The sequence below is a fragment of the Polypterus senegalus genome, chromosome 8 (genome assembly GCF_016835505.1).
Source record: "Polypterus senegalus isolate Bchr_013 chromosome 8, ASM1683550v1, whole genome shotgun sequence".
NCBI lineage: Eukaryota > Metazoa > Chordata > Cladistia > Polypteriformes > Polypteridae > Polypterus > Polypterus senegalus.
This window is the reverse complement of record NC_053161.1, coordinates 26,860,595-26,873,085: the sequence shown is the minus strand read 5'-3', so window position 1 is coordinate 26,873,085 and position 12,491 is coordinate 26,860,595. Positions and strand designations below refer to the sequence as shown.

At 39.7% G+C, this 12,491-nt stretch overlaps 1 protein-coding gene across 2 annotated transcripts in view; it reads right to left on the bottom strand.

The window, feature by feature from the left end:
• Window positions 1–7,771, bottom strand: part of LOC120533851 (A disintegrin and metalloproteinase with thrombospondin motifs 20-like) — a 423,413-nt gene extending 415,642 nt beyond the window's left edge. For both annotated transcript variants that reach the window (XM_039760893.1, XM_039760894.1), the window contains exons 1-2: window positions 7,311–7,771; window positions 6,579–6,940 (exon numbers count right to left, since the gene is read on the bottom strand). In XM_039760893.1, the coding sequence (XP_039616827.1) occupies window positions 6,579–6,940; window positions 7,311–7,401 (453 nt within the window). In that variant the 5' untranslated portion in view covers window positions 7,402–7,771. The remainder of the gene's footprint in view (window positions 1–6,578; window positions 6,941–7,310) is intronic.
• Window positions 7,772–12,491: the final 4,720 nt, after the last annotated feature.

Below are 12,491 nucleotides of genomic sequence, written 5' to 3'. Positions count from 1 at the left end.
ATTATCAAGCTAGGGTTGTGGCAAGTGGCAACATGTTGCATGCTGATTAATTAGGACATGTAAGTAAGTATCACTGGTATGACAGATGTCATACTTGACTTTCTACAATTTAGATTTTTTTTTTGTTTTCACTCAACAGCGTTGCATTGTAGCACAGCTGCTCTAGGGTTTGAACCACTGTCTGTCCTCATCATGCTCCAGTTTGCATATTCTCCATATGTATGAATGAGTTTTTCTTCATATCCTCTAGTTTTCTTCCCCAAAGAAATGTGTCTAGTATTAGTGTGAATGTATGTGAGGTCCCTGTCACCCTGAACTGGATTAAGTAGGTTGGAAATTATTATGCTACGTTATCATCCATTTTCCATATCCCCTTTTTCTCTATATCTCCAAGAATGAAACCTGCATTCAAGCACTGTCAGCAGGTAACACCATTCGCTGTGTTCCTGTGCCCCCTTACATTACAGCATCTACACATTTCCTGAACTCACTTTTTCTCTCTGTTACAGGTTGCTAGAACTTATCACTGCAGATGACAAGATCCAAACTATTACATGGTATATTCATTCACTTGGAGCGAACTTCCAGATGACAATTAAGCCAAAATAAACATCTTCCAATAACATCAGAAAACAGACACATACTATAAGAAGAAGAGGTAATCTTTTACACAGACAAGCTGAGAATCACCAGGACCATAGCAATAACTAGTGTTCTGCTGTGTCATCCCCAAAATGAAACCACCTTACTTCAGAGTTTTAAAATTATTTTCATTGTTTTTCTGCAGTTGTACTCTATGTAGCCTAATTTGATCAAAGACTCAATCACTCATCTGACAGAAGAATGTACAGTATTGCAGTCCCCTCAGAATAAACATGCAACATGACAATATAAAATAGAATTGAAAAAACAGATCACACATGAAACCCCTTTACATTTCTTTCTTTAAAGAATCTTTTTTTTTTTATAAAAAAAAGTCAAACTTATTTTTGTAATATGGTATGGTCTCTCATAAATTAGTGGCTCATAAACCTGCATCAAAGCAACATTTTTCTAACACTAGTACTGTACATTCAAAAGAATACAATGGACTAAAAAGACCTCAAAATTTCTACCCATCCATGTTCTAAACCACTTAATCAGTTCAGGATTATAGGGACCTGGTGCATATTTTGACTACATTGGGCAAAAGGTTGGCACCAATATAATTCATGACTTATTTGTACCTGCACTGGTTCATACCAGGCCAACTCTAAAATGCATGCCTATGGGATATGGGAGGTAAACTGCAGCATGAAACGGTCTAAATTTCACATGTAGCCAGACTTTATGAAAGACACTGAAAAGGAGTAATTGGACTTTACTAAATACAGTTTATGAAGAATGATATCAAATAACAGACTGAGAAAGAAGGTGCTTTATTAGGTATTCTTATTGTGACCGTCTTCAAAGTCTTTGAAATATTTAAACAATTTATTCTTGTATTGCCAAAGACAGACATGTCAGAGAGTCTAATTTGGCCCGGAGTGAGTGTGAATGCATTCGTAAGCCCTACATGGAATAGCACCCCACTTCAGGACTAGGTCCTGTTTTGGAGGGAGTCTGAAGCCAGTATTACAATGCAAACATGACTATAAAAGGGATCAGTGTAAAATGCTACATTTTTTCATTCACCAACATCAATTTACTATCACACAGTGGCGGTATGGCAGAATCACAGCTTGAGGGAACAGGGGTCTAATTTCCAGTCAGCTTACTGCATGGGATTTTGTTCTTACTCTTCATACTCTTATTTGCTCTTGTATCTCAATGATGAGATGGTTAGATTGACTGGTAATATTAAATTAGCCCAAATGCTTGGATATTGGACCAGCATGAAGTCCAGGGTTTACTCCTGGCTTTGTGGCAGTACTCCTGGAATCACTGTATTTGACAATGGGTGGACAAATGGATGGTGTTGGTGGCACACGGGATGGACGGGCATCCTGACAAAGAATAGGAAAGGTATTTTACACAGACAGGTGGCCCCAAGTGGACAGAAAGACATCCCGGCCGAGAGAAGTAAGGACAGCGCACCCAGACAAGGCTTCGCTAATGAATGAACAGACATCCTAGCCAGAAGAGATGGTTCCTTACCCAGGCAGGAAGTCCCAGACAAATGGACAGGTGTCCGACCGGACACCTTAGATGGCTGTGGCCCTCAATATCTGTGCCCAATCAGGAACCAGCAGAGTATGCAGGAAATTGTAGTCCAATAGCACAGCCCTGCTGGGAATCGTGGGTTCCGCAAGAGGGCACTGCAGGGAGATGTGCTTCTTGTTATGCAGGACTTCAGTGTGACCCAGAAGTACTTCCAACGGGCAACAGCCCTGGCATCAGACATACTACCGGGTACTCAATAAAAGGGACCATACCACCTTGTCCATTCAAGTCGGAGCTGGAAGGAAGACGAGTAACACTCACTTGGAGAAGGGCAGTGCAGTTGAGAGAGGAGAAGTGAATTGGAGAAGAGATAACTTTGTTTTTTGTGCTTCATTTGTGAGGTATTATAATAAAACATCCATTTATTTGAATCCTGGAACTGGCCTGGTCTATTTGCAATGGTCAATATGTTTTTTCTCAAATATAAACTTTCTTCTGCAATAATAGCATAAGGTCTCTAAATGCCTGATGGCATATAAACGTAAAGTCTAATTGAAGGCTTTCAAAAGAGAAAAATCAGTTGGATACAACAAAAGCAGACTGCTAAGTCCTGCCTAAGAGTACACTGCTGTCATAGTTAAGCCTATCACACTGTTCCAAGAGTGAGGCAGAGGGAGACAGAGAGAGAGAGGTGTTTTAATTATCTCAAAGTATATTCAACATATTGTAAACTATTTTATTCTTTCCCAGATGGGAGAGTCACTGCGAGAATTAAGGGGTGAAGCTAATGAACAGCAGGATCAAAACAAAACTTTCAAAAACACTTCTGTACTGAGAGAGATATACTGATAGAATGTGCTGCCAAAACTAATTGTAGATAGTTTTAACATGAAAAAAAAAACAAATTGAATTCATGGTTTATGCCTTCTCCAGAGAAGGAAAGATATTTTAGTCTTGGGAAAGAAGAGGATTTTCCCATACAAAAAATAGCAGGAGAGTGATCCCCCACCCCCACCGCCAACCACCCCTGCACCATCAAACCAAATGGGTCAAGGCAAATACTGGACAAGCCTGCATGTGATCATTTTTTTTTTTTCTCTCAACTTCCATCTTCTTTCCGTGTCTTACAAAAGTCAGGTTTGTCAAACCGACTGTTTTATAATTACACATCTGCTTGCAAGGCTCTATTAAAGTAATTATTCTGCATTTATTAGCTACAGCGGGTGTGAGAAAGTCACACACGTACGCACATGCACACTCACTCACATTCTTGCTTTTGGTAAGTTACTGATTACACATGAATGTTTGTTGACAGAGCAAAGGAGGTGGTAAGAAAAACTGTAGGTTAGCAGTTACTACTTATTACCCTCTCAGTAGTATTTGTATAAATAGGCATCATGTACGTTCCCCTTAGGCATTTACAATATGCCTCTCTAAACAGGAACTCCAATAATAAATTAACAAAGCTAACTTCGGTAATATATTCTAAGCAAAGGGAGACATGGTGGCGTAATGATATGCTCTGCTGCCTAATAGATTCAGTTGAATTATGGCCTGTTTGTCTGGGTGGAGTTTACGGATTTTCCTTGAATCTTTGCAGGTTTTCTTTGGGATAACTTGGTTTTCTCCTTACAGTTCCAAAGATGTTCTGGTTAACTTAACTGGTGATTCTAAATTGTGGGAGTGTGTGTTGATGGGCCCTGCAATTATCGATGCTCTGGTCTGCCTCATGCCTAGTAGTGCTGGGAAAGGGTCCCACAACCTGAACTGTATTAAGTGGGTTTGAAAACGTTACATTTTTCAGAAAGTCTGAAGTAAGGAGCAAAGAAATTATGCTATGCATAAAAATGAACACAGATAATGATCTGGTTGATGCATATGGAGCTACAATACTGGTCAAAGCAAAATGTTTTAGTAATCGCCCTTAAGCTTAATATTAGCTACTTGCTGTTAAAGTAATGCATTTATATTTTGAGCCCAAAGGATTTTATATATAGCACAGGGTCTTGGTGTTGTGGTGTTAAGTGAAGGTTTGCATAACACCTCGGAACTGGGTTCAAATCCTGACTCTATTGCTCTGTCTGTGGAATCTGAATTTTGTTTTTACATCTGTATGAGTTTTTCTGCAGATATTCTGATTTCCTCTCATATCCCATAGTAGGTGCATGTGTGGTTAATTGTCATTTGTAAACTTGTCCATTTTAAATAAGCATATACATTTTGAGAAAGTGTTCAGACACCTTGCACCTAATGCTCCTGGGATTGTTTCGAGTTCCCTATGACTCTGAATTAATGCAATCAAGTGCAGAAAATGAATCGATAGAATTCTGACTCCTCCCACACTGTAAAGATGTATATTTTATGTAAACTGGCAATTCTGTATTCCTCTAGTATAAATGTATATGACTGTGTTGCTTGAATGTACTCTGCTGGTGCTGTGTCAGTGGTGAGTTCCTGATTTTCACCAAGTACTGCAAAGACTGGGTCTGGCTTCCTCCAACTCCAGATTCAGAAGATGAACAGAGGGATTTTACTTATTTATGGGTTTTAAACTTTTTAATCATCTTCACTGATGTCTTTATGAGGAAGAAATGCACTACACTTCAATGCATTTTTATACTTCAAGCTTTTTGAGGTATTCAGAAACATGTACAGTAGCTTAAATCATTTTAGGCTAATCAGTTATTTAAAATGGCTCAGTGGCCCAGCATGAATGTGGGAGAGTAAATGTTTTTGAATATGCCCCATGACAAACTTGACTCCTATCCAGAGGTGTTTCTTGCATTCCACCTAGTGCTGTCATCACAGGTACCACCACTCTCAACTGGATTAAGCAGTTTTGAAAATACTATGTTATGATGTTATGTTATGCTATGTTATGTTATGTCATGTTATCTTATGTTAGTAGCAAGAATAGTGGCAGTAGTTCCATCGGAAGCCTGTAAACCATGAGGTCTGATTTAGAATATCTATGTTAAGTAGAATGCCCAGTGGGGAATGGGCAGTCTTTTGGCCTTGGAACCTTTGCAGATTTAGTTTTTTTTTTCTTCCAGCCTAATGGGAGTTGATTTTTTCTGTCCTCCTGGCCATCAGACATTTTTCCTTGTTACATACTGTATAATATTATTGCCTAAGCCTCCCAGGCTCTTTCCAATATTGCCAGTAAGGGAAATGGCTACTTGGGATCTTCAGTTTATAAAATTGATGGATGGGTGCATGGTTCCTGTTTTCTTTGGATGAACTGTCATCTCAGTCATAAGTGACTGGTGCTCCGCACCCTTTGTCACTGAGTTTCACAGCATCATAGTGACAATATGTGGACAAAAAAGTGGAAGGATGCAATAGATGGATGGATTTCAAGATCGCCAGGTAAGACTGCATCCCACATTTGGGGAGAGTATAAAACACAGGGGAAAAAATCAAAATAGTTATTTGAAGTAAAGATGGGAGACAATTTTGAACAGTGACATTTGTAAGTCATGCCCCAGCTTGCATAACATCATCCAGGTGACTGAGTAGTTCACAGACTGGCATATCACAGCAATGGCAGCTTCAATTTAAAGTGACCCCTTAAATATTCAAGAGAAGTGTAGAGAAGAAGTTGTGAAAACTGAAGCATATTAAGCAAATATAGATACAAACTCCCATGTTGTTTTTTATTTCTTCCATGTAAAAGCGCTTTTTATGAAAAGGAACACATAAAATATTTGACGTGACTGGCCCATCTGTGGCTGTGAATCCCTAACTATCCATCCAGTTTCTGGACCGCTAAAGCAGCATCAGTGACCACAGATATTCAACCTAATAAATGTGACTACAATGGACCAGTAGATCATATAATTAAACCAACCTGCACATCCTTTGGGAGTGAGGGTAAACTGAAGTATACAAGAGAACCCTGTCCAAGGCTTGGTACCAGCCGGGTTTCCAAATCGTCTCCCTGAAGACACGAGGAAACACATAAACGCTACAAACTTCTTAATAACAATGCGTTTTCTGAAATTTGTATTGTTCATTTAACAGCCATTATGTGCTCGCCGTTAAAGACGCTATAAAAACTTTAGGCAGATCGAGTGACACATTCACACTAAACGTGGTTTGATACTATAACCTGGCGTTAATGTTCACAGGCGTACATTGGGAAATACAGCAGCTATGTCTGGCCTTAAATTGAAGACAGTTTCTATATCTTGCAGAAACTCCGTTAGATCTGTTTGACACGCTTCCAGATTTAATTAGCGAGCAAATACAGATACGCAGAAATAATCTATCCGTGTGACTGCACGCGGTTACGATAGAAACTGCGAGTTCACCCTTAGAACACGTGTACTTATTGCAGCCACAAGAAGTTCAACATATTACAACTTTTTTTAGCAATCTAAAACAAAACAGTAATTAATCATGACAGCAAACAACAGGCGAGGGTTCATACTTACAAGGCCAGTGCAGACGCTGAAAACGGCTGTATATTCCCTCTTATCATTCACGTGTCCTTTGAAGAAGCAATGTCTTATGTCGTCAGACATTTCCTTATGCAAATCCGACCTCTTGCTTGATTCCGCTCCCAAATGCACAACACTGTAGGACGGTGCGATAAAGCCGGAGTCCGCCGTCAGGTTCAAATGGAAATGTTGTCCAAATGCGTCGATTTTGTAATGAGTCCTCGTTCCCCAAATATCGGAACTCACACTCCTCTTCCTCCTCTTGAAGTGCTGCATGGGTGGGAAGGTTTCCCCAAAATCATTCACTCGGATGGGTGTGATAATTTCGTATGCTGACACCTGTTTTACAAGGTTTGCTGTAAAGCAAGATATACCAGAAAAATATTAAGAAATACACAGCGGCATGGTTAAACTTAATATGAATTACATGTAAAAGTAGTTCGCTCTGAATGAATAACGGACAGTTGTGTCCGGCAAATAAGGTGACAGCACGCGCAGCCGGCAAAAGAGACGTACAGCACTCAAACGGTCTTGTCGGTCTTATCTTCCTCGTTACATTTCATTAACGGCTCTGAAACACGCGGCGGCGGAAAATATACCGTACACACCAAGCACGGGAAAACAGTTACCACCTGCTGCTATATACTCAGGTCTATTTATTTCAAGAAAACTGTGAGTGATTTTTTTAAACTTTCCCTCCATCTCCCTCATATTCAATGGGCTTACCTTGTTTCGGATGCAGTCGTAATTCCAAAGAAATGTGAACGAGAGATGAGAGATGACACAAGAGCACAGCCTGCCAGGATACAAGCTGCATGATTCCCCCACCCCCCTCCCTCCCAGCCAGGGATCGAGGGTGTTCGACCTACGGGATTTTGGTCGCGCGTGTGTGTGTGCCCAACGACTCTTTCTATTTCAGCCACGGCTTGTCAGCAGCAGCAGCAGCAACAGGTCGTCAATCCGGCGGAGGCTTTCTGCAGTGCAAAGCGCGGAAAGTGCAATGCCTTCATCGCTTTAGCAAGGCCCTCGCAATCATAAAACTGAAGATTTAGCATACATTGCTAGCAGCTTCTGCTGAACAGAGAGGCTGATGCCAACTAAACTACTCTTTGGCCATCTATCTGCGACCTCTATCCCGTAGACCTACAGGAGACGTAAAAAGCACCGCCTTCCACACTCCCCACCCCCATCCCCTTATTCCACAGGGGGCTTCTATGCACCAATCAGGCAGGACGCCGTAGAACAAGGCTATGTGCCGCGTAGTTTCTTCAAAAAAGCTGAATTTGACGAATAGATTTTACACTTATCTAAGACACTGGGCTCAGAGTAGCGTTGTGAGACAGAAAAAATGACAATAAACCATTGTCTGAAATATTTTAAAGTAGGTGTTCGATCATTAGGAAAAGTAATGCGTTTTAGGGAGGATGTTTAATTTTACATTTTTCTGTAAATCCAGCTTAGATCTGCACAATCTGTATCGCCAAAGACGCTTACTCGAATTGAACTTATATGTGATCAGATAAAGTAATTTTATGATTCTATTGCTTTTTAAATATTTTTCTTTCATTAGACCCATTCAACATACTTAAGCAGTGCTTTACTTAAGACGTTGTCCAATTTAACTGTCATTTGATGATCAATATCAAAATAAGCTTGTCATGCGTCTGCTAGATGCTATACAAATATTCATTTATTCTGTTCTGTCGACGGTATCTTTGCTCTCTGTTCAACCAACGCTGCCGGAGCAGTCAAAACAGGAGCTGAAATCCGACTCTGTCATCAATGCAAAGCTCCCCTTTTAACGGGGCTCGAGAAACTGCAATTAACTAACCATCAGAGTTTGAAACTGAAGATGGAAGAGCCAGTGGTGCACTCCGCGATCTCCGAGAACTCCTTGAAGTACAGCAAGCAGAATTCACTGATCGCTGTTTGCAGCTGAGAGCACTGCGCTTTGAAAAAGATTACAACGCATTTTGAAAATGACCTACTCATTGCTAAAGTTATATACACGTTCTATATACATTATACCTGATGGATACTTCTTTTTATTGTGGGAATAACCTTTGCATTTCCCTTTGACAAATGCAAGCTGATGCAGCCTTTCACCAACTATGTATATACAGTAGTCAGTGGAGACATTTCAAATGGTGTTAACAGTACATGCCGGCAGTGACAGTGAGATGGTGTGGGATAATGTTCTCCTAGTACTCATTAGGGCTTCTGAGACCCACTTAAGAATATATGAATGGCAAAGCCTATCTAAATATCAATGGTGATCAATTTCATCCCTTTAAAGTACTAATAGTGTGGTAGGTAGTAGTCCTTGGGGTTAATGTCATTTTGAAGCTATTAGATTAATATAAATGACAAAAGTGTTGTGCTGAATGGCGTATTCTCCTGAAATTCTTCTGATGTTCATGATAACAGCTTAGGCACACTCAGAGGAACATTTCCATCTTGATAATGCACAATGTAACATCACTGAATGGTTTTGGGTTTTCTTTGCCTAAGCAGTCTCCACAGTCACCAGATGTTAAACCTATCAGGAATTTTTGGAATGAAATGGAAAAGTACGTTCACAGAAAAACGGTGTAAACTGTGCCCGCAATCTCTTCTGCATGGTACCTACATTCCTGAAATTGCATCCATCATTTTGTGGAAACCTTTCCCAGATAAATTTAAGCTGTTAAGAAAGCCAAAGAAATCACAACGTACTACCAGATAAGCTAACAACTCATTGTGTATATAAGTGTATGTGTATATATATATATATATATATATATATATATATATATATATATATATATATATATATATATATATATATAGTGGATTCAGAAAGACTTAGTCCCCTTCACTTTCTGCACCCTTTATTATGTTAATTACATTGAGATGTTTCTCCAACTTATAAAAGGGAGTGGCCTCCGTAAGAATAAATTAATATATATAAAAATATATGCATGTATGTTTTTGTATATAGACTATTGTGTATATACTGTATATACATATATATTATATGCAGCATATGCTTATATTTTTGTGTATGTATGGTATATTTTTTGTTTTATAAATAATATTTTATTGCATGTCAGTTAATGTTAATTTAACCGATTTCCCCACTTGCTTTTCTCATTTAGCATCCACAACACTAGACGTCTCCTAGACCTAGCAGATCTGATATTCATGCTTTTTTTATTATATGCTCAATGTTAATTTAATACAGATCCTATAATTCTTAAGCATGCACATGTTTCTGCCTTTGTAGTTCATATATTGAACAATCTAAACCTCAGGCTAACAGCTCTCTTATATTTGTAATTTTCTGTTCTTTTCAAAAAAACTTTTAGTTCATTCTTTCTTTCTAGCTCACTGAAATTAAACATTTTCTAAGCACATTATATCTTTTCAGTGCAAATTTTTACCTCACTACATACAGAAATGGCTATCTTTATTATGAATAACATCTTCATAAATACTGATGCAGGTTCTGTTTCACTTCTTGTTAAGGTCACTGCTATTTGTCTGTCTGTCTGTGTGGTCAAACACGTTAAGGTCCATAGCTGTAGCAGGTTTTTTGAAAAATGGAGTGTTTCGGATCCAAGGGTACATGCTCATGCAGCCCCAGGATGTTTAATGAGATGACTGGGGCTGATGGCACTTGTACATGTGCATAACTGGTTCCTATTGCCATCATTGACTTTCTCTGGGTTGTAATTGAGACACTTCTCCCATGGAGATATAAAGGAGGACGAGCAATGTAAGAAGTTTAAGCCAGTGCAGTGATAGAAAGCAGGATGGAAGGATCGAGAAGTATCCATAATGGTCAATTGTTGTAATAAGGTTTTGCTTTCGCTTCTCTTATTCCGTAACATTTGTCATAACTGAATAGCTTTGCAAGTACCATCCATCCATTTTCCAACCCTCTGAATCTGAACACAGGGTCACGGGGGTCTGCTGGAGCCAGTCCCAGCCAACATAGGGCAGGAACCAATCCCAGGCAGGGTGCCAACCCACCGCAGGACACACACAAACTAGGGCCAATTTAGAATCACCAATCCACCTAACCTGCATGTCTTTGGACTGTGGGAGGAAACCCACACAGACACGGGGAGAACATGCAAACTCCACGTAGGGAGGACCCAGGAAGCAAACCCGGGTCTCCTAACTGCGAGGCAGCAGCGCTACCACTGCGCCACCGTGCCGCCCTTTGCAAGTACCATTTCATGAAATTACTATGGCATGACATGCTCAAGTAAAGTTTTTTTTTTGTTTGTTTGTTTTTAATGTAAGTTATGATAACTGGCATTTGCAAATTGTCACTGTGTGTGAATATAGGTGTGAGTGTGCGCGTGTGAGCATGTGTGTGTGTTTGTATGAGTATGTGTACGAATGAGAGTGGTCTTTGCAATAGATTAGAGTCCTGTCCAACCCTATTTTCAGCCATTTGCTCAATCCTAGTGAGACAGTCTTTGGCCTCCACAACCTAGAAACACTCACATGTGACAAATATTAGATTTTTTAGAGAAGTAAGATTAGAAAAAAATGTAATGGAATAAAAAAACATTTCAAGTTGAATTCACACTGCTCTCGTAATGACTGTTTTGCATCCAGACCATCCATGTTGCTCACCAGATCCATCTCCCGTTCTTTAGGAGACTTGTGTTATGTACAGAATGCTGATAGATATTTTATGTCAACAGCAGCAAACAATAAATGTGTATAAATACTACATATGGGTAAGATAAAATGGTGATCTATCTATCGTAAAATTATATTTTTTGTGGAGTGGCACCCTCCTCTGTTATTGAAGGTACTGGGAGTGGGGTTACACCGAAAATGTTTTTGGTGACAGGGCAAGCTGAATATGGATGGCCAGAAAGTAATACATGTGAAAAAAAAGATTTTTTTTGCATTTTGATTGTGAGTACAAATAGACTCAATTTCTAGTGTTAGTGAGGCATATAAAGGAGATCATTTTGTTCAATCAGCAAATTGTAATGCCACTTCTTATTCTGCGTGGTGTAACTAGAGTGATGGGCAATTTTAAAGTTGCTGCTCACTGACCTCAGGAGTGCAAGATAGGTGTATCAGATATAGATCATCCTTACAGAATGTCTGCCTGCTCATAAGTGACGGAATATTAGTTATACAGTAATTAGGACTGAGCCAAACAGACATCTACAGCAAGTGATCAAGTAGCACACCATGAAACCAAATTACAGGGTGCACATTTGGTCTGATGTCTGTTGTATTGAGCTGATGATTTTCTTTGCACTTATTGTATATCAAGTGTCACACACATGCGTGTAGGAGGCAGCTAAAGGGCCTGAGTAATTGTAGTAAAACATCTTGACCGGGGGAGGTGGAGTGCGCTGACTGTCTTTCTCAGCTCCCTACAGACCTTTCCCGGGAAATCCTGCAAGGTTCCGTTGCCTCAGAAGAAGTCACTTCCAAAGCCGGCCCCTTTGATGATGTCACTTACGAAGCCGGCCCATTTGATGACGTCACTTCCGAAGCCGGCCCCTTTGATGACGTCACTTCTGGTTCCGGCCCCTTTGCTGACATCAGTTCCTCTCCAGACCTTTAAAGCCTCCATTTTGGGCTACTATAGCCAGTTCTGTTTTGGACTCTGTGATATGCACATTGTGCTTTTGAGTCAAAAAACCCTTTTGCAGCTGGGAAAAACAATATACGGGTGGCTGCCTCAAACCTTTATAATGTCTTGGACTCATATTTATGACACAAGGCATAATTCAAACGCCTAAAATTGAAATGTGCTAGTCAACACAACAATTTTCTTATTGTCAAAAAACACAAGTTAAAAATGTCTGAGTTTATTTCGTGGGTGTCTGCATCATACAGGAAAAATCATTTTTGATGAACTGATGAAGAATTACTAGGTCTGCA